Source organism: Nuphar pumila, chromosome 10 (genome assembly GCF_984573655.1).
Source record: "Nuphar pumila chromosome 10, dmNupPumi1.hap1.1, whole genome shotgun sequence".
Taxonomy (NCBI): Eukaryota; Viridiplantae; Streptophyta; class Magnoliopsida; order Nymphaeales; family Nymphaeaceae; genus Nuphar; species Nuphar pumila.
Genome location: NC_143258.1, coordinates 114695654 through 114723335, shown reverse-complemented (window position 1 = coordinate 114723335; position 27682 = coordinate 114695654). Strand labels below are relative to the sequence as shown.

Below are 27682 nucleotides of genomic sequence, written 5' to 3'. Positions count from 1 at the left end.
TGAACCAACCCAAGTCACAAGATGCTCGGTTTGTTTACCAACCCTACCTGAACCCAAGTTTCTAGGCATAGGCATAAAATTTGTAACTCAAATAAAATTTGGGTCAACCCAAACCCAACCAGAGTAATATGTGGGTTTTGTTTAGGTTTCGGAAACAAGCCTAGCCGCTCTTGGGTCAGGAGCTTGTTCAAACTCAAAATAGGCTCGGCAAGCTAAATCCAAACAATAAGAACTCAGCTCAACTCGCATAAGCTCGTTAGGTATTAAAAAATATATTTTACTTATAAAATTACATATATCTGGCTTTAAGATTTCATTTTTCGTGACCCAACGAAACCCGAACACAACAATTTGTTTTTTGGGCAAGTTCGGGTACACTGATGGGCCGGATACTCGACCCATTGACAGCCCTAATTGACCTCCACCTCTTTTAAAAAGCATGTCATCACTGATGTCAGCCATCAAGTCATCAAATAATCTTCATATCTTCGGGTTAACTCCAAAGATAACTACCAGTTTTTTGTATAAACTGGCATCTCAACATGGTGGGAAATTGATTTTTCCGGGGTCAATGTATCACTATTCATCAATTGACCTGAAAATGTTGATCAGATAATCTATAAATGTCTTATATTTGCAAAGGCATGCTAGTAGATCATTGACATCATGCCTGCCTGACCCGTCTACATGTCTCTCCAACCTGCTCTGTTCCAAAGTATCGACATCATTTTCTATAGATCATGATCCAAAACCTATTCTGCTAGGCAACTCTGAAACTAGAGAGAAAAACTATTATTACAAAATTGTGTTTAACCTATCATTCTTTCAACTTTCTCTGCAAAAATACTGGTTGCACAATTAAGGTAAACAACAACAACAACAACAACAACAAAATAGAAAAGTAATCTAGGGCATGAAGCCTAGATACCAACTTTTCTAAATAAAAAATGTAAAAAAATAACCAGAATAAAAGAAATTTTATTTATCAATATTGTTACTGGATGCAATTCACCACTCATTTTCTGTCATTTTAGGTGATCAAAAGTACTTGTGCACCCATGGGAGCTCTGGACAGTCCTTTAGCGCAAAAGCAACATCATCGCTGCCATGCAAAACAATAAAAAACATCAGAACATCAAAGAATTACCAAAATCATTCAAAAAAAATTTACAATATGCCAGCTAAAATTTATTGGGTTTAGCAATTCATTCTTCATAACATTCTATCAGTTTTGTGCATTCCTCATGTTTATCCAAGAGGGAGAAAAAGCACTTTACCAGGATGCAACTGTGGCATCAGATTCAAAGATTCTTAATGGAAAAATCTATCTGGTGCAACTATGCATGGCATGCAAATCAAAGACTGCAACAGAAAACTATCTGTGAAGGGTTACCACACTGGATTTTTTGTCACTTTACAGAGGGAAAGGTAATCACACAATCTGGCTCGAATTTGGTTAGGTTAACATATTCAAAGTTTCAAACCAAAGAACTCAGAGGTATCAGTAGACCATGTAGATGAAAAAACATAGGATTGTCACCTCACAGTCCTGTTTCCCTCTGGTGAATCTTAAAAGCAATGGTCCACACAAAGTTCTAACCACATTAGTATTAAATCAACACTTCACCAAAGATATTTTACATCTGAGGTTGCAGTTAGCAAAAGGCTCATGAAGGACAACTGAAACAAGAGTAACCAGTGTAGTCAAGGTCTGATCTTTTAGTTTCCAAAAACAGGTACCCATCAGTGTGAAATGTGAACCATGAAGATGATTGTTTGGTAATTTAATTGAGCTACTGGTAGTCAGAAAGCTGTCCCACATCAAGAACCCATGCAAGTTGAATCCAGATGGTGAGTGTCATCTGCAGATACAATCTTCATATTGGTTTCTGCCAACATTTTTAAGACCTGTAATTCAATTCTTTTGCATGGTGAAAACAAAGAAGAATCAGTTTTACAGAAGCATTGATATTATCAATGTTTTTTGCAAAAGGTGAATTATTTTCAAAATGATATACTATTCAAGAATAGGGCTCTTCTAAACATGCAAGCTTAAGCAAAAACTTTTACCTCAGCATAACCAAATAGACTCACCTGGGAAAGTTTAGCTGCAGTTTCTGCAAACTGTGCCGATATCCCTCTTCACAGAGCAGTAAGCGGCATTCTCCAAGCTTGCAACTGTAAAAAGTAATACAATGATAAGTTGAGCAGCATGTTTTGACTGCTTTATGAAGACCAAGACCCTGGTGGTGGAGTGACAAGATATAAACTCCACAATTTTGTTACTTCAAATCTTATGCTTGCCAATTAGTGAGAATAATCCCACCTAGCAATAAAGCAATGCTGCCCCCCGATTTCATGGAAGCTGTGGTTTCAGCAGGAATGCCAATAATAATTTTCATCATATGAATGATTACGAAGTCCAAGAGGGTTGCTGTATGCCAGTGACAGCCAGCATAAAAACTTAGTCACACCCTATGAATATGAACCAATATGAGAATTTCGTTGGGGCGTTCCCTACTGAGCGTCGCGTTGTACTCTACAGGCCCGGAGGTAGTGATAAATGGCCAAGGGTTGCTAGGTCGTCGCCTAGAAGCGACATGTCACACCGGCGCCCGGGTGTGGTGTCAAATAGGCAAGGGTTCCCTCACTTTGTTGGACAGGTGGGGATAAATAAGATAGTTCAAGACCATAAAATTAGGTTAGCCACTTGGAACATAGGGTCTTTAACTGGTAAGTTGGTAGAGTTAGTAGATGTTATGTATAGGAGAAAGATTGATATTTTATGTCTACAAGAGACCAAATGGGTAGGTGAGAAAGCAAAAGTGATAGAACCTTAGGGATATAAGATTTGGTATACAAGAATAAATAGGAATAGGAATGGAGTAAGGATTGTTATTAGTCGTGAGTTTATAGATAATGTAGTTGAGGTCCGTAGGAAGGGTGAAAGGAATTTACTTATTAAATTAGTATTAAGTGCGGATATTATCAATATTATTAGTGTTTATACACCTCAAGTAGGTTTAGATGATTCCATTAAGCGCCAATTTTGGGAAGATTTAGATGGAGTAGTACAAGGGATATCTTATGCAGAAAAGCTTTTCATCGGCGGTGACCTTAATGGACATGTAGGCAATAGTAGGGATGGATTTGAGAGTATCCATGGAGGCTATGGTATAGGAGAAAGAAACAAAAGTGGGGAAAGGATTTTAGATTTTGGTTTGTCCTATGATATGATCTTAGCAAACACTTGGTTTAGGAAGAGGGAGTCTCACATAGTAACATTTAAAAGTGGGGTTAATACGAGTCAGATAAAATTTTTCCTACTTAGAAAGAGAGATAAGGGTTGTTGCATCGATTGTAAGGTTACACCGGGAGAAAGTGTAGCTACACAACATAGAGTCTTAATTTTAGATCTTAGATTTAGAAAATGTCGCAAAAGGGATAGACATAAGATAGATCCTAGAATTAAGTGGGGGCACTGAAAGGAGTTAAACAAGAAATGTTTGTAGAGCAGATAGTTAAGGAAGCGGATTGGTGTCTCGAGGAGAATTCAAAATCAATGCAGAATAAGATAGCGGGTTGCATGAGAAAGGTGGCTAAGGAGATATTGGGTGAGTCTAAAGGCGGTGCATCGCTAGGTAAGGATACATCATGGTGGAACGAGGATGTCAAATTAACTATTAAGGTTAAAAAAAAGTGTTATAGAAATTTAAGTAAAAGTCATGATAATGAGAATTTGGATAAGTATATGATAGCAAAGAAGGAAGCTAAAAAAGTAATTCAAAACGCGAGGGGTAAGGTATATAAGGAAGTTTATGACAAGTTGGATACCAAAGAGGGCGAGAAGGATATTTATAAGCTTGCAAAAATGAGAGATAGGAAATCGAGGGATCTGGGTATGGTTAGATGTATCAAAGATGAAACGCAAAGGGTTTTAGTCAAAGATGAGGAGATTAAGGAGAGATGGAAAGATTATTTTGATAAGCTATTTAATGGAAATCATGCTCAGGATCTTGGAGACTTCTCCATTCCTTTTCATAAGATGAATCGTGACTTCATGTATAACGACCCCAACTCATACCTTTTGAAAATGCGGAATATTTTTTTTAACAGTGCGAAAAACTTCCCAGAGGCCCGAGGTCCTCACAGTTCCAATTCCAACTTGATAGCCCAAACACCACAAACGAACTTGCAACCATCATCCATAAGAACCAAAATAATTTTTTTATTTATGAATAAGAGTAAATTTCATAGACAATGTTTTATTTGACTAAAAATAAAGCAGCAACTAAAAAAGCAAGAAAGATTGAAATAAAAGAAAGAGTCACTATGTCCCCTGCTGAAGCTGTCAAGCTCAAGTATGATGCAAGTGCTAAATACATGTACCCAAACTTGAACATGACCAGTAATTTACTGAAAACAATAATTTGCAAACATGTGTATCCCCTGATGCCTACTAGAAACAGAAAACCTATCGGTTCATACTATAGTCTGGGTATCGTGGCTCCAATCAGAGTGTTCAGTAGCAAAACACAGCAGTATATCATCAAACTAGTCAAAAACATGAAGGAGTGAAATTCAGTAACCTAACGCATCAATGTACAGGGCTAGTATGAAAATTTCCATAAAATTAACCATTCATTAATCACCCTCCTTATAACAAAATCAAATTACGCATGCTGTGATTCATAGAACAAAACTATATGATAATCAAAACTTAATTGCGTGTGCATGAAACGAAAGAATCACCAAGTTAAATCGGTCACCATAAGACCTGTCAATAGCATGAGGCATTCATCCGAGAACAACCTCTCAGGGAAATAAAACAGGGAAATCCCTATTTCACGACTTCAGGGCGTCTGCCCCTATCAGAGATCCAAAAGCTAACCCCTCTTTACTATTGTTACGAAAAACCACTTAAATGTAGAAATCCGGAAATTAACACCTCCCTGCTACTATTACGAAAACCCCTTGTTATCGCAAACAAAACTCTCCCTTACTACAAGCATACTGAAATCCTTGATGTCCATATGCAAACCCCCCTTAGTAGGGGTCAAAATCCCCAAACTCGGTGAATTTTGGGGTTCCCGAACAACCACAACGCAGAATCAGTACTTTTCTCCCCCTTCTTTGGAATCCGGTACCCCATCCCCATGCTCGACCAACGAAACACTTAAAAGAAAGAAAAACAGGAAAACCTACCTTTTCCGGCAAGAGGGGGGTGACTGTCACGGGTGGAAGGTCGTTGGCTCCGATGATGGTGATGGTGGTTGCAGAAGTGATCACAGTAGTGTTGTGTGTCCCAGGTCGTGCGATGACTGCGATGGAGCCGATTCCGATGGTTGACGGCATTGACTTAGCCGCACAGACGACTCCCCTGAGCGACGTCGACGATGCAACAGAGTGGAGAGAACAAGAGGGATGAGAGGAAGAGGGTGTAAGAGAAGATTTGTAGGAGGGTGGCCCCCGAAACTGAAGGAGGTGGTTACCTCCTTCACTCCTCCCGGCGGCTGCGCTGCACCTCCTCCCCATTACGATTTGTTTCTTGTGGGGTTAGGATTCACTCTGAACCCTAACCCTCTCTTTTTATCGGGCAACCTGTATCGGGTTGCCTTTATCCTTAGTTTTTTTTTAACGTGTTACTTACCCGGTACGTGGGGCGCGGCTCGGGTCCGAAACTGGGACCCGCTGCAGATTCAATGGGTATTAGGGTCCGCAATTTGGATCCGCTACTCATTGCAAAGTGGATCCATAGTTTGGGTCCAAATGGATCCAACCGTGGATCCCTTACATATTTTTATTAATTTATTATATATATATATTTCAAGTATGATATTATTTACATATGGATCCGGGATCCGAAAGGTGGATCCCAAGCCCATAACACATAAATTATGCAAATTTATGCATAAAATTTGTGGTTATTACATCCTTTCCCCCTAAAAAGAATTTCGTCCCCGAAATTTCCAAGAGAGTCTTTGTCCTGAATAACCTCCACTTATTCATATTGCTCAAAATGACCCCGTCTTTTCAGAGAAGACCCAAACATAACCTCAAATCAAGGTCTAGAATCGCTCACAGAGTAGCCCTTTTATCCATAAAAGACAAACATTTCATTATGTCAAGATTTAAAATCAATAACGATCAGATTCTGTTACAACTAAAAGCCAAATCTATTGATTCATGTCGAGCTATCTCCATCAATCTTGGATTTTCACGAAATCGAAAGATAATCCCCCCTCAAATCGTAAAACTGAAAACCCCCAAATCGGAAACCCTTAACTGAAAAATAGACCCCCAACCATTAACTTGGGTTCCGAAATGGGGTTGACAGCAAAATCCCCAAATCGGATGTCGTCACTACCGAAACCCCCGGGTTTTTTTTTTCTCTCGAAACCATACACAGAATCGAACCCCTGTTCGATCCCTCACTAAGACTCAATGAAGAACCATACCTGTTTGGTAGGAACAGTCGGTGCATGTCGCCTTGTGTTGGGACGGTGCAGGTTCAAAACCCAATGGTATAGATGTATAATTGGTAGGGGACTGCGTAGTAGGGTGCCGACAACCTTACTTTTTAATTTCTTTTTTTTAATATATTGAGTCTTGGTGAGGGATCGAACAGGGGTTCGATTCCGTGTATGGTTTCGAGAGAAAAAAAAATGGGAGTTTCGGTAGTGATGACATCCGAAATGGGGTTGACAGCAAAATCCCCAAATCGGATGTCGTCACTACCGAAACCCCCGAGTTTTTTTTTCTCTCGAAACCATACACGAAATCGAACCCCTGTTCGATCCCTCACCAAGACTCAATGAAGAACCGTACCTGTTTTCAGTGGGTTTTCCGACGATCAAAGGCTGGAGACACGAGTACAGAGTCGGCTGAAGTCGCCCCTCACTACTGCCGTGACAGGGATGCTCGTCGTGGCCTTTAATGGTTGTTGGTTGCCGCATTTTTTCGGCGACCACCTCTCCTCTGGTGCACGCCCAATCGACTGAGCGAGAAAGAGAAAGAGAGAGAGAGTCGAGTGAAGAGGGCGAAACCCTCTCCACCCCCTTTTTATCACGCCGACCCCCCCCCCCCTCCCCTCTTGCCGAGAGGCGCGAGGTCGGTTACGCCAGTTGTAACCGTCCCCTCCTCCCCATTCTTGTTTCCCTTTTTGCTTTATAAAACACGCACCGGGTCCGGATCCGGGTTCGAACCCCGTGACCCGCGATACCAAATCCAGTTTACAACTGGATCCGGGTCGCCAAGAGCTAGCGGATCCTCAGTTGGAACCTTGTGGGTCTGACCCCTTTGTACCATAATTTTTTTTTATCTTATAAATAATATTAGTTATTTATTTAGTTTTTAAAATTAACATTATATGTATAAATTAACCCTCATTTTGTGGGTTATTTACGGATTCGCGTATCAGGTCCGAACTCTGCTACTCGGGATCCAAATTCCAATTTGAATCTGGGCTGGTTATAAGAGTGGATTCGTCTGAAACTATTTACTGCTTTCTTTATTTTATTATGATTTATATATATATATATATATATATATATTAAAATATATATACGAGTATATGGATCCATAAGGTGGATCCCGGACCCATCTACGCACCATCATAAATAGTTATCCCTCGAATTATTTAATTAATTAAAATTATTGCACTTATATATATACATACAAGATTATACAAGGTAAATTTATTCGTAAAGATCCCTTTATGGGTCCTGGATCCGAAATTTGGATCCCAGACCCAAATCATATAGAGTCACTTAAATTTTCCAGGTATTACATCCCTACCCCCTTAAAAGAATTTCATCCGCGAAATTAAAACGTACCAAACACGTGTAGGTAGTACCAAAATTAAATATCACACAAGCCTAATGATTGACAACTAAGAGATACCTTAGACCAGATTAGTCTGATTGTCCTGTGTGGTTGTCGTAACGGCAAAAACCCTCCCATTAGTCCTTCGCTGACCCTGTTGTTGCTGAGGTATCTGTTGTTGCTGCTGCGGTGGTTGTTGTCCTCCCTGAGCCGCCGACTTGTTCGGACAGAAAGGAGCAATATGCCCTGGTTGCCGACACTGATAGCAAATCCCCTTAAACAATAGGCAAAAACCTAGTGGATGGTTCTTGCTGCAATTGCGACATGTTGACGGAGCATTTCCTTGTTGTTGCCCCTCATGGGTCCGTTGCTTCTTGCCACCATGAGTCTTTCTGCATGCATGTGAGTCCTTCCTTTTTCCGCCCGAAGCATCCCCTCCATTGGTGCCTACCCTTTGTGACACATTTCTAGACCTCTCCCAGTCCTTGGTCAGAATGGTAGTTGACTCTATCGCATCGGCCAAAGTAGTAGGCCAACTCGTCAGGACGCGAATTCGCAACCCATCCTTCAACCTGTGCACATACTTCGTCGCTCTCGCCTTCTCGCTCTTGAAGAGGTTCGGACAGTACCTCTCAAGACTCCGAAATCTAGTAGTGTAGTCCACTAGACTCATGGTCCCCTGAGTCAAATCGAGGAACTCTCGTTGCATTTGTTCCTCGACGTAAGAGGGAAAGTAAGCATCCAGAAACTCCCCTCTGAACGCCTCCCAAGGAATCTCGTCTCAGTCGGCGAACTTCACCCTTCGCAGGGTGTCCTGCCACTTCTTGGCATCGCCTTTCAGACCAAGGTTTTAAAACCCGTGACTCGGAACTCGACTCGTTCTTTATTGACTAGTGACTCGGCGGGTCAACTCGGTGACTCGGACCGGGTTTTGTTAACTTTTGATTTTAAAAGAAAAACAATATATAATTTATCTCAAACCATGTTTTTCAATAAACATATAGTCTAAAGAGTTGACAGTAAAAAATTGCAAGTTCAGAGTAGAAAAAGTACAAACTTCTTCATAACAAGGTCACATGGAAAGATCAAGTGACATGACATTGAATAGAAATGATTAGAGGAGAAGGATTCATGTGGAAGACCCAAAATGATTTTCTTATTTGGTTCATATCGCCGACCCCAATTATTTTGGAATGAAGGCGTAGTAGTTGTTGTTGTTAAATGATTACTAAAATGCCTCAAATTTAGATGTAATATCCAAAAAAAATCATAATGGAATGTTGCACATTCAAGAGGTAAGAGAAAACAAAGGTGGTTTTACAAGATTGACCAAGTTAGGCTAAAATGAGAACCTCAAGGAAAAAGAAAGTCCTTCTAAGCCTAAAAAGTTTGTTGAAAAAGGATATTTTTGACCAAGAATTATATTAGCAAGTAGCAACCAGCAATTTGTCTGAGAGAGAGAGAGAGAGAGGAAAATGACAACAGCATCCTAGTGTTAATGACATTTGCAGCAGAATATAGTATCAAATACTTCACCATACTATAGTATAGCAAAATTTTGTCTCTTCATAACAAGAGAAACACTCTCTTAACCTATAATACAGCACAAAATGTTACCATTATGAAGAGAACAGTAAACAAAAACATTTCAGCATACCTTATGCTGCTCAAAACTAATGATTTTTTTCATGTTAACACACTAGACAAGGTAAAAAGGTACCTGATTCTAAATAGAGTATCCCAACCAGGGAATGCTTCTCCATTGCTTACACAAAGAGTAGATACAATTGATGCAAGCTGCACAAAGGTACATGACAAAAATCTTAAACAAATGAACTTGAAATGAAAATTAAGAATAATGAGCAACATCAGCTTAAATTATACTGTAGCAATAAATAAGGAAAAGGGCGCAAAATCAGTCCAAACTACCAGAAATGGGTAGATAACAAACAGATCTGTCTACAGCTCAAACTCCTGCCTCTATTGTTTGCCACTAGGGCATGCTTACTTGGTTTTCAATGGGCAGATGCTCACATGAGACTGATCTACTCTGTTTAATAAGCTTGTTCCTTTAGTTGAGTAGCATACGAGGTCCATCCAACCTGAACCTAGTCTGGGTATTTCTCAACCACAACCAGATTCAACCTGGGTTATGCCATTCTAGATATAAACTATAAAAACAAATGAAATACATATGAAAAATGCAAGCATGTATAAGGAAAAATGGGAAAAATACATGGTAATAATTTAAAGTTTTAATGCATAGAAGATGCCTGGCAACAGTTTATTAATCATTTTTTGATGTGTCACCTCTTTTACTATCAAGAACAGGTATCAGGCAATGGCTAGAACTATGATCAATACTCTTTTGCTTCAGCATTCAACAATATGTTTTGTTTTATATTCACTGTTCCAACTCCAACATATAATAAAAGTAACAGCCTACTTAAGGACCTAGGAAAGATGCCTTCGCTGAAAAGATGAACAATACTAATGTCCACAGATTTTTTATTTGAACAATTTCAAGCTGTCATTAATTGCTATATGTGCATTCTTATCTCCAGTTTGTTCACTTCTTTGTAAAGTCTCTCACTGTTATGTTTATTCTTCGTCTCAAGGAAACCTTCTTGTTTAGACCATGAATTTTAAGCAAGTGTTACAAATTAAAGATGGCACATGTATTTTGTTTTTCTGGAGTATATTTTTATTCAGTGCATTTGTGAGACAATATTGTATTATATATGTATAAAGGCAAAATGCTTTATTTTATACTGCATATTTTATGCACTAATTTCGTACTAGCATTACTACATTGATAATGAAGATATTCTGACAGATTTACAACTGTTTTTTTCACAACACATACATATACACAGAAATGCCACATGTAGAACCATGAGGGCAAATAATGGATTTTATGCAATCACACAAAGTAGAAAATGATCCAGTCCTATTCATTGTTTGGGATTATTTTTCTATATGAAAAATAATTGTAGGAAGTTGATGTTCATATGGAAAGCAATTTCAAGGAATTAACCTTTCCAAAGGCTATCTCAGCCATTCCAGACTTGTAGAGATCATGAACCATAGCCACCAGCATGATTTTGCTGAGTTTTGAACATCTTTTTATCATCTGTAAAAAGAAAACAGTCACAACAAATAAGTCATACAAAGTTACCATCAGACTTGTGATAATACAACATAAGAGAAACTGTCACTGCTTGTAGTTGCCAAGGGCTCGGTTTCAAAAAGGCAGCTGCCTTGAGGCAAGGCACCAAGATTTTGCACCTCCCTGATGGAGCCTCAAATATGCAAGAAACGAGACACTCCTAAGGTGATGCTTACATGTCACATCAGACTGAAGACAGACTTGAAGAGGCATATGCCTATTTGTCTATATTAACTTTTTCTATTTTGAGTTACTTTGGCAATTTTTATATACAAAAAGAACATAAAAAAAGGTACAGAAGTAACATCAAAAAATAAGGTTTTCAACTTTGAGGACGAAGATTTGCCTCTTGAGTAAAAAAAATTAGGGAAGATGCTTTTTTTATTACACCAATAGATAAATTATACTATTATTTATTTAAATGGATATTTCCAAATATTTAAGGGAAAAACTAAATAAGTAATAAAATAGGAAGTACCTTCTAAAAATAAGGAAAGGTGAAAAAGAAAGAACAACTGTTATATGATAATAAGTAATTAGTGTTTATCTAAATGAAATTCAAATGTTGCAAAAGATCATAGTGGAATAACTTGATATTCTATTTAGAATATTGTAGAGGAATATTAATGCACTTAATATGGATTTGCCAAAAATTAGGAGACTAGAAAATGATTGCACTAAATTAAATAGATAATGCTAATGAAATATCAAGAACTAAGTTTGTTTGAAGTAAATTTTAAGAACAGGGTAAAGTATTTTAAAAAAAAAAGCGCCTAAGGTGTCACCTATTTGAGTAAAACTTCTTAAGATTTTAGTCATTACATTTAACTGCCTGGGTTTTCTATTTGCCTTTGCAGTAAAGAGACAAGATTCTATAATCATTTAGTTGACCATGATTTAGTTGAATAAAGTGGCTGAGAAGAACTCAATTCATTTTGCAAGAAAATTTGTTGGAGTATTTTCATCAATGAAGGGCTAAAAAGTAATTTCATACCCTAGGCAGCATTGAGGCTGATAAGAAAAAAAAGCCAGCTGTTAAACCTAATAAATATTAGGCATCTTTGCACAAATAGGTCAAAATTCAGGTGGGTTTGTAATTCACTCTAAACAAATTGGCCGTAATAATAAAAAGGATGGAAAGAAGTTCATGATCCAACACCTATCATAATTAAGTTTTTAATTGTTAAAAAATAAAATAAAATTAAGGCTTATGTCTCAGACCACCTTGAGGTTTAACATCTTGCTTCATGCGACAAACTGCCATGATTCTGCCTGAAGCCCTTTAACAACCTTGATCAAGTATATAGCATTTGAAATTTAACAGCTCAAACACTGGATGTTTCAGAAAGCTTTCTATTTCTCTACAAAATAATGTTCCAACCAGCATTTGAAATTTACAAGGAATAAATGGTAGTAAAGATTTCTCACCTGAATATGTGGAGCCTGAAACATTTCATGTATGGCTGCTTCAACTTCAGCCATGCCTACAAGCTGTTTTCCTACATATGAAAGCAAATAAATGAGAAACACAAAGGCCCATCCGTTTAATTGTATCATTTCATCCAGAATCATATAAAGACTATCATACGAATAATATGAATACCAAAGTTGCACATATTGGAAATTCAACCACTATTTTGACCAAGGCGTTTGAATATATCATTATTCAGGCATTGCTAACATCTTTGGGAATGCATTAACCAAGCTCATTATAGTTCCAAGCATTTAAAAATCTAAATCATTGGTGTTTGTACCAATATTACTCTTTTAGGTAAATATGTTCCAACCTCAGACTGGTCAGTGGTCACAGGAGACCTATGTAGTCAAAAGCACCGAATAGGCACCCACCGACTAGTCGCTTAGGCATAATTAAAATGCCTAGGCATTGTAATTCCTAGATAGGTACTTTAAAAGGTAAATTTGCCGATTAGACATTGACTACAGTGCCTAGTCAGTGACTAAGCTGTCCTCGCCTAGGCACAAAGGCAGTTTAATCATTTTTTTATTATAAATTTTTTAACGTACAAAGGGAGGAGGTTAATTTTAAATGATTATGTTTTTTATATATATTTTTCTATTAAAAGCTGAAAGAAATATATATATATATATGTGTGTGTGTGTGTGTATGATTTTTGTTCGTATATATGTGTGAGTTTTTGTAACTTTTTTTATAAAATCCTTAAAGCATGTTTAGTATTACTTATTATATGATATGTTATTTATATATGTATGTGTTATTGTGCTTCTGTGATTTTTTCTGTTAAATGCAACAAGTATGATTTTTTTTTGTATATATATGTGTGTGTATTACAATCAATTTTTTGGTGAAAGGTTGAAAGCATATTTTTGTTGATTATACTAAATATGTTGTGAATAATTTATATATTATATTTATATTCTAATTATATATATTTTGTGAAAGCATGTGTAATTGTGTACTTGTCTTATCAAAACATCTTATTACTAAAAGAATTAAACATATTTTTATGTATAATTTTTATTTTATTTTATTTTATTTATTTTGTAATTATTGAATTAGTGTGCTGACTAGTCCCGTCTAGTCCTCAACTAATCTTTTTAGGGGTCTGCTGGTTAGATACTGCCTAGCACTTTTGACTACATAGCTTACTCTCATGGGTTTCTTAGATCAACAAACATATGGTACTTGACCAAGGTTGCCAGACTAGGAAGCGAAAGCGGAAGAAAGAAGCGGGGCATTTTAAAATTTAAAGGAAGCGAGAAGTGAGGAATAAAAAAAGAAGCGATATGAGAATTGAATGGGAATTAAAATAGGAATAGAATATAACACAAATAAAAACTTAAAATAAAAATGGTTGTTCTTAATTGTTATGATTTTAATGTAAGAATTAAATTTTTAGCAAAATCTAAAAATTGTAAGAAAAAACTCGACCCTTAATCAAGAAGAAAATACCTAATCCAAGAGAGAAAAAACCAAGAAAGAAAAGAGAAGAAATTTAATAATAATTCACCTGTTCACACCAAAGTACAAGTCCCACGAATATACATAAGCATTCGAACCCTTTTTACACACTTTTAACATAATTTCAATGACATTTGGCCTTTGCGCCTCCCTCCTCTATAAATAGAAGAGGTGTTCTCCTCTTGTAAGCATGGGGTTTTCACCCTTCTCTTCCTTTCTTCAATAAATCCAACTTATGACTTTAAGTCATTTTCTATTTTTGAGAGTTTTGTGTGTGCACTTATAGTGTTTGTGTTCTTGGCTCTTAAGGTCACTCTTAAAGAGTGCTTTTTACTCCATTGGAGCTTCCGCCTCTTAGTCAATCCGCTGACTCAGTGACCCAGTAGGGAGTCACGAGTTTGCCAACTATGCTATAATAAGAAAATCAAATTGAGGATGGCATATTATGTACCTGCAGCAGCCATGCTGCTGGAAGATGTCATTTTAGATCCAAATGATTGTTTGATCTTATAATCTGCTAATTCAGCAGCACGTCTACACAGTTCCAAGGCACGTCGAGCATCTCCAGAGATGGCTGCAACCTAAACATAAATGAACGTACAAAGTGAAACTATTGAATATTTTATGTGTGCAGGATGCATAAAGAGAGCAGATATTACTACTTAAGCATGGATCAACATCATGCATTTGCACAATGTACAAGTGTTTTACATGCATAAGGTGTCAGCACATGCATGGAAATTCAGCATCCTAACACTTGCTCCATTCATACATCAGTTGATGCATGTCTGTCCAACTAAACTGTGCATGGCAGGTTCAGCTAATAAAAAAACTACAAAATTTGCATACAAAAAGGTTAACAAACAAACCTTCCTTGCTGCAAATTCTATAGCTTGCTTTTCAAATGCATCAATGCCATTAAGACGGCTTGATATAATTTCCTGCAGCTGCTGGTGTGTATATGGTCCAAAACAGAGCCTTTGCATACCCATACGGCTTGAAATACGGGGAAGCAACTTTTCTGGTAGATCCATGGTGTTTGCTATTCCTGCACATAAAGTTGCATGTAGTAGTATGTATTACTTTCGATATGTTTTTTAGCACTATAAAGCAGTTGTAGAAAGTAGATCTTACCAACAACTACTAACTTTGAATGTGCTTTGGTAGGCCAATCAAGTATGTTGTACAGTATCTGTCATCAGGAGACTATTTTAAATCAGCACATTGAACAACCTCCATCCTTGTTCAGAAACATCAGAATACGGGCTGCCCCAGAAAACAATGCCTTAATATTACTTTCAGAAACGCAAACCAATAATAAGATAAATACTATTTGATTACCGCCTGATTGCGTGTCACAAGAAGATCCAGTTCATCTATGAGTAGAATACAAGGCTGAGTTTCTTCCTGTGACTCATTATTTTCTGAGAATCTCTCATTCAACAACTGAAGGGCCTTTTTCCATCCAACTCTGTGACCACTTAATGCTTCATAAATGACCTACTAAAAAGCAGTCACATTTAGTAGAAAATTGGGAAAAAAGAAAAGAAAGTCAGCTGATACAACAAATTAATACCCTATAAATATTCTCAGGAGAGGCCAACTTTAGGCCATTAATCTCTACAAACCGGTAAGATGGAATCCTCCCTGCGTCAACTTCAGACTTTAGATTCCTCATTACTGCAAGTACGCTCATGGTCTGCAGTCATTGATCAGAGTATGACCTTAGCATTTAACATGTGATAACATCTCATACTCAATTTGTAAAACCCAAGATTTTTATGATATTCTAATCAAATAAAGATGAATTTGATGTGCATATGTGACTTGTGTGTGATTGCTTGATTTTCTTGATTTTCTTGATTTTCTTGATTTTCTTGATTTTCTTGATTTCCTTGATTTTAGTATTACTGCAAAATTTAGCCTCAATGTATGTAGAACATGGTTAAAAAGTTTGGAAAAATTCAAAATAGTAGACTAAATAAGAAATTAGAGTGTAAATGGAATTTTAAGAAATTTACTCTGACTTTAATGAAAATTTAGATTTGAATTTAGTGTAGTCTTGGATTTGGATCCATAGGGTGACACGCCCCTATGTGGACCCCATTTGGATCCAAGAGTTCTTGTAGTTTGAATCTCAATTTCACTTGGTTTTAATTAGGAATTATTTAGGATTTAATTTGGAAAATTAGAATACTTAATTAATTAATTAAATGATCAAAGAGGGTGGGACGTCCCCCACCTCTCAAATCATTAGATAACTTAGTGAATTGTTAGTTGGTTAGTTATTAAAGTGGAAATGTCAAAATTGGAGGAGTCTAAAATAACTACGAGTTTAATAAAAAAGTAGTTGGAAGTGATAAAAAACAAGTTTTTCAAATGTTTTGGACTCTCAAACCCCCTGGATTTGGGAGAGAAAGAATCTCATACCAAAGTAGGAAAGAGGGGTGAGAGGCTTTATAAAGCCTCCCACATGCCCCCCTCTCCTATCACTCTCTAAACTCCCTCTTTCTCCTTTTCTCTCTTGTTTTTTTTTTTAGTTTTTGTTTGTTTTTCTCTCCCTCCTCATTTACAACCCTGGGAGGATTCTTTGAGGTGGGTTGCAGCCATTAAACCTGCAACTTAAAGGAGTTTGGAAAGAATAAAGTGTTGGAACACCCAATTCCATCAATTTTTCGAGTTTTGACCTACCCGATTTTCAGAGGTAAGATTTACGTGGGTTTTTGCATCATGCATGCATATACATGTTGAGATATATTTCAGATGTATATTCACATATGAATCAGCCCCAAATCAAGTTGGGATTGATATCGTATAATCTAGAATTTTTATAAATCCTTTTTAGGGTTTTTACAAAAATTGGTTCCGAAGAAACCCTCATAAAAAGGGTTTTATTTGGGAAAAGCATGTTGGATCTAATCAGGTATGATTCTTGTATGTTTTACCTTATGAAATCAGTCCCTAAACTATTTTTGAACTTATATCATAATGTTTTAGGGTATGTGAAGCTTTGAAAGGGGTTTTTACAAAAATCATTTTTAAGAAAACCTCAAATATAACCTGCTTTGAAAGAAAATCATACTAAATGTATTTATTGTAATTCCAGATGTTATTTGGGTTTTAAATTAACCCGTAAACTATGTTAGAATTGATAATATATAGTTTAAAATTTTTGTGAGGCCTTGAAAAGGTTTTTACAAAAAAATTATTTTTGAGAAAACCCTGATAAACCTCGTTGTTGGGTTGAAATCCATGTTTGATGATTATAATATTCTAATGGTGATTTTAAATATTATTTGTTGTTATGATTATGATCTAGATCATATTCATGTGTGATTCATGATTTTAAGATGGCTAAAATCAAATATCATAAATAAAATTTTATAGATCATATCGATTAGGGTTTATGAGCCTTTTTCAGAAAAATATGATTTATATAATTCTATTTGTGATATGTGTTTGTTTAATTCATGAGCAACCATGTTTTATTCATTATATTAGATCTAATATACATGAAAATCATGTTTATATGGTTTATTTTGTGAAAATGTGAATTATACATGATTTTCATAAAAAGACAGTCTTGATTTTCAATCTCAGACACTTTTCAAGAACTTTATCGTATACTCAAACAGCTTGGCCAAAAAATCCCAAATTTTAGAGGGATGTTATATACTCATTGATGAAGTCCCAAGAGAAATTTTAGCTTTCTTCAAGATCCAAATAAGAAGTTACGGTCTCTTAAAGGCAGGACAAGATTTCTATACCGACAGACATCTTGTATTTTGACTACTTTTCAGATTTTATTTCTCTTAATTTGTACCATGGTTATGACTAAAAAATTTATGTGTTATAATACATATTGATGAAGTTCCAATAAAAATTTGGTGCAAAGATTCATTCCAGTCTATGAGATAAAAATCACGGAAGTTAGCCCAGAAACCTAAAATTTATGGAGCTTTGTTTGTCCAAGAACCTGAACAAGCTATGGTCTGTGAATTTTAATTCATAGCACCAATGGAGTTTGGATATGATCTAGATGGGAGATTATACCAGACATGTCCATCTATTCATAGTAATTTTTACATAATTTTTTTTGTTTCGTAAAGATATTGAATTGATGCTTCTTCAGAGGAACCGAACAAGATAGAGCAGTTTATGAGCGAAAACAGCAATCTAAGTAAAATAATTATTTTTCTCTGCTCCAAACTTAGATTAAGGCAAAATTTGTGGTTATGTTTAGCTAACACATATGTGCATCTACTGTTAAATTTTCAGATTTTTTCTTATTGAAACCTAACCGAGAAAGAATTCCCACTGACTGATAAAATTCAGCCTTTGTAATTTCGAGTTGGAACTCTTATGCTCATATTGTCCGATTTCCCAAAGTAGACCAATTGGGACATGGTTTAGTTCCAGAACTGAACCAAATGAAAATATGAATGGTTGAATATCATTATGTATTTTTATTGATGTTTATAATATGCACCTGTGATTATACATGCTTAGCACATTTTTATATATAATGCATGTTTAAATTAATGAATAACATGTTTATGTTATGCATGTGTTACAAGAAATGTTTGTAGCATTATGTCATGTATGTGAGTATAAAATGCTTGCAGGGTAATAGATACTCATATGGTTGATGCACATGGGTGTTCAAAAGAAATTACATGTTGATCTAAGGTTTCAAATCTAATTATTACAATGGTTATTCATACGTGGTAGTTGCATTAACACATAGCCTAATAAAGATAACCCTATTGCAGGATTTCAGGTATACCTTACCAAGGTGTGTAGAACTGGAATAGCCTATGTCTACCTTAGACAGGGTAGGCGGTATAAACTCTCTAGACCACTCAACTATGAAAAAAAAATATTTCAAGTGGCAATGGCTCGGTTGGTCCCCATGTCCAAAGAAGTTAAGGAGGGGGCTACCAATTTTAATATGTTCATATCTTTTGCAAAAGTTATGATCGATCATGTTTGGCCAGTAATCAAGCCACCAAGAGAGCTTTCTCTCGATTTGGAACCACTCCTAGTAGGTGCGACTCAGTCAGTCTCACAGAAAATCAAATCACATATCATAATAAACACTCGAGTGATCTATTTTGTTTCATGATACCCTACATATACCCGATAGAGTTTGGTAAAAAGAAAAACAATAAAATAACTGCTCACTTTCCTTTTTTGCATTCATTTATAGATATATGGTTGATTGTGGAATATTCTGAAATTATGTATTCATGAATTTGACGTAGTAGTTATTGAGTTGAATGTTTGGTGATATACCGTGTGCAATGAGATTAATGCATGATTGTAATAACCTGGGAAAAAAATTAACCTTTGATTAGGATCGAATCCGGACCCAAACCCGACCCAACTGAGGCGTCGCCTCGGTTACCTCTTAAAGGATAACGAGGCCGAAGGGGGGGAGGTTCTCGAAACCCCCTTCCACCCCGACTCTCTTGTCTCTTTCGCCCCTCATCTCTCCCGACTCCCATCTCTCTCCTCTATGTTGCCGAGCACCGCCAACGATGCCAACGACCTCCCGTCTCTGGTGAGCTACTCTCCGGCAGCCTCCCAAGGTACGCACCATCGCCCCTCTCCCCTTCTTCTCCTCTTTCGTCTGTCTCTCTCTCTTTTCCCCCTCGTTTCTCCGTTACGCGAGGGGGGAACCACCTCCCTGCTGTCCTAGATCGCAGGGGAGGGGCAAAGCCCCCTCCCTGCGACCCCCTTTTAGCGAGAGAGGGGCGGAGCCCCTCCCTGTGTCATGCAGGGTAAGGGAGGGGCCGATTCCCCTCCTGGTGCCCTTTGGTTGCAAGAGTGGGGCCGAGCCCCCCTCCCTGCATCTCCGTACGGCAGAGGAGGGGTTGAGCCTCCTCCATGCCTCCTGTTCCTCTAAGAAACTGACAGGGGCCTTTGGTCCCTGTCTTGTTTCCCTGTTAAGCAAATCGACAGGGACCTTTGGCCCCTGCCTCCTCTCCCAAAAGCCGCAGGGGGCTGTTGGCCCCTGCGCCTCTCTTTCTCTCTGCTCATTTTCCTGGCAGGGGCCATCGGCCCTTGCCTCTTTTTACTATTCTAGATGGGGCCATCGACCCCTGCCCTTTTTTGCTATTCCAGCAGGGACCGAAGTCTCCTGCCCCTTTTCTGTTCCAGCAGGGGTCGAAGGCCCCTGCCCTTTTTGCTTACCAGCAGGGGCCGATGGCCCACTGCCCTTTGTGCACGAGTCTATACCCTTGGCCGACAGGCCCGAGTAAATTTCGAAAACTACATCGTGATGAGGATAGATCATTGCAATGGTTGGTCTTCAACGAGGGATTTCTAGTAAGCGTGAGTCATCAGCTCGCATTGACTACGTCCCTGCCCCTTTATCTTTTCCAGCAGGGGCCGATGACCCCCTGCCCTTTGTACCTTTCTAGCAGGGGCCGAAGGCCCCTGCCTTTTTAAATAACCAGCGAGGGTCGATGTCCCTTGCACCTGCACTTTTGGCGGCAAGAGTCGTTCAGCCCTACCCCAACCTTATGTATTGGAGAAGTCGAGTCTTCTCCTTGTTTTTACTTGGATTCCGCTCGGGCTCCGCGACCCGAGCCGTCAATCGTTTACACCCGTAGACGCCAGCAGGCTTGCAACTCTCCGAGGTAGAGGAAGATTGCACGGAAGACTTGGACAATTGAATTAAGTTCAACTAACTAAAAATGACCATTAAATAAATATATATATATATATTTATACGAGTATGCACTTAACTCAAGGACACGGTTTCGCGATCCTTGCCCTTTACTTTCTGTCGTGTCTTTTACCTTCTGTCAGTCTTTACTTGCCGTCGCACATCGCGTCGAGGTTTTGCGTTACACTCATGCTTACAGTTTTTACTTGTCGTTGCGCGTTGTGTCGAGGTTTTGTATTGCACTTTTGCTTACCGTCTTTAATTTGTCGTCGCACTTTGCGCCTAGGCTCTTGCTTTTGCATATGTGTTGTTATTGCCTTGCTATTGCAGATGACGTGCAGGTTTTCGCTCTTTGCGTATGCCTTAAAGGCATCCACATGGAGGATGCAAGGGGCATTCACCACTCTCTCTCTTGCGACGAGAGTTGAGTTGGGAGCTAGCATTACGTCCTCGTCTAAGGAGAGGGACACCTCGCAAGGATCCTGACTCTTCGAGTACGCAGTCCTGCAAACAAGTTGGGGTTCGAGCGAACTTCCTAACAAGGGTTCTGTTGAGAAACCTGTACCCATCTATCGAGGCCAGTATCGAGTCATGCGAGGCATGTAGATACCCTGATAGCGGATGAGATTCTAGAAAATCGCATGCATAATGTTGGCACAAGTTACTAGTTGTTTCAAAAGATAAAGAATGTCAAAAGTAAAATTGATAAACATTACATCTTTGTGAAACACTCATGTTGAGGCTTCTATTGAGGAGTTATACCCCCTTCATCCTAGAGTACTTGTAGTCGTGCACTACACGCTAGTACTGCGATGATCGGATGAGACGGTCGTGCGACTTCGAATAATGTGAAATGCACAATGCTGTAATCACTTAAATGGTGATTGATTCGCCTTCACATGAAAGATGCTCGAGTGGTTTAAAGACCACAGCATAAAATGGGTCGTTCGTTAAACAACCTCTAACGCACCCATTCGCTTCTTGTTGTCTCTCAAGGGAGAGGAAAGAGCAGTACAAAACTCCAATGGACAGGTTGTTAACAACCACCGCACGAGCAATGATCCGGCCTCCCCAGTCATTGGAGTTAGGGGAAAGGGGCTACAATGGTTAGCTCAACACTTCTGCAGAAGTTAGATGCATCTGTGGCACTGCTTATCAACCTTTAAGGAATCCTCTCTCGGCTAAAGTCGCCCCTTTAGGAGCGAACTCAACTAGCTATTCGGGTTATTGAAAATACATAGAATAACAGATGTCTGAACTAGTCTCAGTTGTTTCTACGTTTTGCCTACGCGTACCCGTAGGCCAGTAATATCGAAACATAAAGTATGTTCACATTGGTTGTTGGGTCATGAGACGTGCTTGCACTACTTACACGCTTGCACTACTTACACGCTTGCACTACTTACAAGTTTGCACTACTTACGCGCTTGCACTACTCACGCGCTTGCACTGCTTATTCGCTTGCTCTACTGACCCGTTTTGCACTGCTTACTTGCTTGAACTGCTTACGTTATGCACTGCTTACCTGTTTAACTACATGTCTGTTTTAAACTACGTAACCTACTGAATTAAATGTACATAATTCAGTTTCTTATAGTATCTATTGTGCACCTACTAGTTTTTCGTGAAACTAACCCATTCTATAGGTACAGGTGATGATTAGGTATACCACAGGCGATGGCGCGATGGCAAGATGGCTCCAAGACTTTCTTCTTCCTGTTCTTAGCTCGTGTCCTAAACGTTTGGGGGTTTTGTAACGGATTTTCCTTGGGAAATCCGAATTTTGTACTATTTGGAGAACTTCTTAAATGAAAGTGGCTTTTCCAAGTGTTTGCAAGTAGCATGGGTTGTGCGCTTTGGTTCGCGCCCAAAGTTGTCAGCTTGCTTTTCTAAAATTAACAAAAAAATAGTCTTTCGTTGATTTCACAAACCATCTCTGAAATAAAGATATTTTTTTTAGTCTCTTGTCTGTTTTTCTGAAAGGTTTGCAAGTTTAAAATTTTGGGGCGTTACAATGATTATGTAGGCTTAATGTTTTGTATCAATGCAATGCTTGTGTGAATTTTACCGAGGCTCTTTAAAGTCTCACACTTGTTTTCAAAATAAAAAAATTTCAAGTAATGAATGATCAAGTTGGAGCGGATGCAGGATGTTGCGAGGGTGCTATGCGAAACCAATCGTTTGGGTCCTGGGGACATCTATTTTGACTTTTATTTAAACATTTTAATTGATTGTTTAAATTCTTAAGACAGAATATGTGAATGCTTTATATTTTATATGAAATCATTTAACATTTAGATTAATTGATGGTTGAATGCGATGTGTTTCGTGATTGTAATCCGCTCGAGATGTTTAACTAATTTCAAATTTATAATTTTCATTGTTTTTCAACAGAATTAAAATATATTTTTGTCAATTGGATGCCTTTTCTCAAACTTTGTTTTAAGAAGACATTAAACGTCGGTGCACAGGCTGGCTCTTTAGAGCTTAATTTGGTAAGGCAATGCCATTGATAAGTTATTTAAGTTACTAATTCTTCTATATAATGTGTTCAATCGGTTTGATAATGGTGGTTTTGGATTGGATCTGGTAATAGGAAGCTAAAACACATTTGAGCTTGCACTCAAGTGGAGGTCGTCTAGTGCTTGGTACGGTTGGAACGTATTTGTTGGTAAAGTCATTGCATTATTACATATTAAAAGAAAAAAATCCTGGATTTGGTTAAAATTTTGGTGGCATTACACAAATTACAAGAACAAGAGATAGCAAAGGATCCTAAGCAACATAGGGAATGAAATTGACTAAAGATAACAAATTTGATGCATAAGTTGCTACCTTGCCAGTTCCAGGAACACCATGTATGTAAAGGCAACGACCAAGGCACTTTTCTCCACATATGGCTCCCTTAAGAAATGAAGTTATCTCCTCCATTTCCCTGGTATACAAAAGCATATAAGCCTTTAAGCAAAAGGTAGAGACCAAATGTAAAGGGATGTAAAATATTAAACATACTTGAGTCTACAAGGCGGTGATTTAGGCAGAGTTGCTAATAAAAGTGTCACTTTTGCCTTTTCAATTTCAGTCTGCTTGTGACATCTCACATGCTCTGGGATTTTCTTTGTCCCTATCTTGTGAAGCCCAAATATTCTCCCCTTCCTTGAGTTCTATGAGATTAATCACAATCATCAAAGCACACATCCAATAGAATGGCTACAGTACAATGTACGCCCAAAAAAAAGATAGGAGATAAGTACCACTGCCAAATGATGAGGTGGAGATTTGGAAGTAAGGTGTTCAGCAGTTGACAGCCCTTTGCAAGTTTTCTGTTCATATTTTTCATCTTCAGTATCAGAAGTTGAATCCTTGGAAGAGTCCCAGTCATCTTCACTGTTATCTTCTTTATCAATCTGTTACAAGGAAGCAAGTGCATACATCAAAGTTCCACATCTTTGTTTACCTTCACTTTGTTTCAAAGTTAAGATTAGAACTTTGTTCCATGGTCAGAAGAAGCAGACCTCCTTGTCAGTATTGGTCTCAGATATGCGCTTGAATGTGTGCCAGTGGACATCATACTCATATTCACAAAGGAAGACATCATCTCCTTCATTGGTCTTAGAGAATTCATTAGGGTCCATAACATAGCAATGCCTCATGACAGACTCCATCTGCATTATTTATGGGTACAGTCAAATGGGAGAAAAGGGAAGAAAAGAAATTCAGCAACTCAAAATGTTGAAGTGATAAACATGGAAACAAGGCTGTGTGCAATGTAACTAATCAACATGTATCGGGTACCCTAACCAAACAGTGACAAACCTACGCAACATTAAAGTAGTGAGTTGTGTATAGTTCCTTTAACATCTTAAGGTAAAAATAGAAATCAAACATGCTTGAGATAGAAAGCTGCTGTTTTTCTGTGTACGTTATATTTGGATTATATTCCATATCCATGCCATCCAGTTGTTAGAATATCAAACTACAAAGCATCCTTAAATATCAGAACATGCAGCAAAAGCAAGATTTCAGGCAAAGAGTTAAACTAAGAAGCACCAGTTTTCAGGAGCCATTCAAGTTCCCACATTTCCTGACCCTAACTTGCAGAGGAAGAAATCAAACAGGTGCAAAGTGAAGTTCATGGATAAGATATTGAATATGCAATAATCATAAGAAAATAATGGAAAGAAAAGTGCATAACGTTAAGATTCCAGCATATGACGGAATAGACTAGCCAAGGAACCAATACTAGGTGCCAGGATGTGGTGATTCTGGTGAATGATTTTATGGAATTTGTTGGAACTAAAAAAGATAAAAAGAACAAATATAACCTGCTTTATTCATCCAAAACCATCTAATTGAGCTTGATGGTCAGTACTAATCTTGATTAAGTGATGAAGATATAAGTACACAGATAGCAAAAAAGAATGAGATGTTTTTAATGATGCCTTCCAGAGGTGGATAAAATTCCTTTGACCTAAGTGTGAAAAAATACTTTGCAAAAGGTTGGTAAATGGGGGAAAAGTAGCATGTTTAGTTTAGATCCACAGGATTCCTTAATTCGTTGATAGAAGCGTAATATTTGGAGACAGTGCTATGTCTATGCATGTTAGGGCTGGCAAACAAACTGGCTCAGTTCAGCATGCACAGAGAGCATTCAAGTTCATCCAAAAGGCTCAGTAAGCCAAGGATGAACGCGAGGGTTCAGCTCGATCAACTTGTATAGGCTCATCAAAACAAGCATGTCTATTGTTTATGCACCAATTGTGTCAAAACTATGTGATTGGTCAAATGGTTCAGGCATTTTTTGTGTAACCAGAAGGTCATGGGTTAAAATCTCACCATTGAACCCACGGAGAACAGAACCTTTTTTTTTATTTTAAATAAGCCAGATCAAGCTCAAGCTTGGCTCGGCACTCCATGAGCCTGAGCCCCAGCTGAAGTTGGGTTCAAACATAAATGTGCTGCGACTGAACAACAGAAGTCCAGCTGATTCTGCTCGTTTACCAGTGTTGCAGGTACAAGACATGCCAGCATGAAGAAGGACAATGCGGAGATTTTGAAGCCCATGGATGTCATAATGGAGTTGCTTCCTTGGCCACTTTAAGGATGGATAACATTCTGGTGAAGTTTGATAAATGGATTGATATAGTATGAGAGAGAGAGGTGAGTAATTTGTGCATGTCATTAAAAATCTAATAAAGTTTTAGATATACGTACAAATGTGTAATATGGGGCAATATGAGGATTTGAACAGATTTTGAGGCTACCAATGGATGATGGGGTACACATGGCAGCCTGATTTCTATAGGAAAATAAACTTTGTGTAAGCGGACAGGGGAAATAAACCCCAGGGAGTTGAGCAAATTGGCAGTCAAAAAATATAGACATCTGTGTTTTTTCAAATGAAGTGTAAAAGCTAACACCTAGATAAGTTTTAATAAGACGGTTTCTCATATATGCAGTGAACAGTTATATTGCTAACCTACATCAAATATAAAGGACAATGGAGATGCAGATGAACTATTTGAACAAGTTCATAATTGGCAATTTAAAGTTCGATGCCAGCGCATCTTTGTGGAACATAATGTTCCAATACCATAACGCAATAGAGATGAGAACAGAGAGTGGCTTTACTAGCCATAGTCAATGATGCTCTGGAGGGTAGCACCTTGGCTAAGCATAATCAATAATGCTACGGAAAAAACAACAAATTCCTTGTCACTACTGGCTTTCATATATTCATGGAAAGTAAATAGTTTATCGAATAACTTGGTAAAATTAGTACTGGTTTGTCAAAAAATTTGAAATGGATGGCAAAAAATTAGTCCATACTTATATGCTTGCCAATGGGAAAAACAAGCATGAAATGTTAATCATGACTATGACAGCAGGCAACACTTAATGGCTTTGCTACCTCTATGTCGTCAAAATCATTCGTCCGAAAAAGCTCACGTCGAAGATTATGTGGCTGCCTCCCTATTGTTGTCTCCTCGGGGATTAGATACCATCGTCCTTTGAACCAGTAAGTACCATCTGGTTCTTTCCATATACTACAAAACATTCAAGAGCTCAACTCAGAGAGAGAGAGAGAGAGATTTATGGTTATAAAAAATGCAGTGAAATAATATGGGGTGATCTTTTACATACAGAAGCATATCTATTGAAATGAAAGGTTCAATACAAAGAGCAATTGTGATACTTTCAAGGGAAGAGTGTAATGATGATGATGAAATTGATAAAGACATAAATGGTCATGAAGCTTGCATTACCTCTCAATGCGAGCAGCCCACAAATCACTAGACAGAAGCCTCTCCCTTGCAGTTCTACTTCGCTTCCTCCCATTCGGCAGCTTTGGCAACTCTATTGCTTGCCCCTTTTTTCGGGCATCACAGAACCTGCAAATCCACCCACCCTCTGGCACTTCCCGCATCTTGAGCCGTATGCATTTGAGGTGAAATCCACCCAGACAATCATCGCACTCAATCATCAATGTCTTCCCCGACTTGAAGCAAATCTTGCATTCCTCCACCTCAGGATCGTCGCCGTCCGAATCCGCATCCTCTCTCCTCTTCACATAGACATCATCGCCCACACTAAATTCACCACCGTCATACATAACACGCCGATAGAACACTCGTTTCTTCAGGGTCTTCCACGTCCTAGTAGTCTTAGCTCCCCTTTCCGTCTGCGTTTTCCCTCTACGGCAAACTCTACCTTTCCTTTCAACCGAATCCACAGCCAATTTCCCTCTCAGCGAATGCCTAACTTTTTTCCCGGGCGATTCCTCCGGTTTGCTCGATTTCTTCCTCTTTTTCAGCTCCGACTGAGTGGGAGTGACGGGAGAGAGGAGATCAAAAGCCGAAACCTCATACTGTTCCTTTCCATCTTCCACAGAGATCGTCTTTTCATGGATTTTTGCGGGAAATGTAGGTGGAGAAGCGGGGAATTGGGGGAATGAGGGATTAAGCCTGGAGGATCGGCGAGGGGTGGAGCGGCTTGGGGTGATGGGGGGAGAGAAATGAGGGGTTTTGCAAGGATCGGAAGGGAAGGGTTTGGGTTTTGAGGGGGTTTTGGCCAT

At 38.3% G+C, this 27682-nt stretch overlaps 1 protein-coding gene and 1 non-coding gene across 2 annotated transcripts; both read right to left on the bottom strand.

Annotated features, from left to right (window-relative positions):
• Positions 1-1038: 1038 nt before the first annotated feature.
• On the bottom strand, positions 1039-27682 carry LOC149827991 (origin of replication complex subunit 1A-like). The gene is made up of 16 exons (XM_090018616.1): positions 26874-27682; positions 26519-26654; positions 24123-24272; positions 23862-24014; positions 23620-23771; positions 23443-23542; positions 15511-15633; positions 15276-15434; positions 15069-15126; positions 14804-14982; positions 14386-14515; positions 12422-12492; positions 10862-10957; positions 9545-9621; positions 2095-2178; positions 1039-1102 (listed from the first exon to the last, which is right to left on the bottom strand). The coding sequence occupies exons 1-16, from the start codon at positions 27680-27682 to the stop codon at positions 1039-1041; spliced, it is 2541 nt and encodes an 846-aa protein (XP_089874742.1).
• LOC149827992 (small nucleolar RNA snoR28) lies at positions 24138-24215 on the bottom strand. The gene has a single exon (XR_016438314.1). It is a non-coding gene; the product is annotated as a small nucleolar RNA snoR28 (small nucleolar RNA).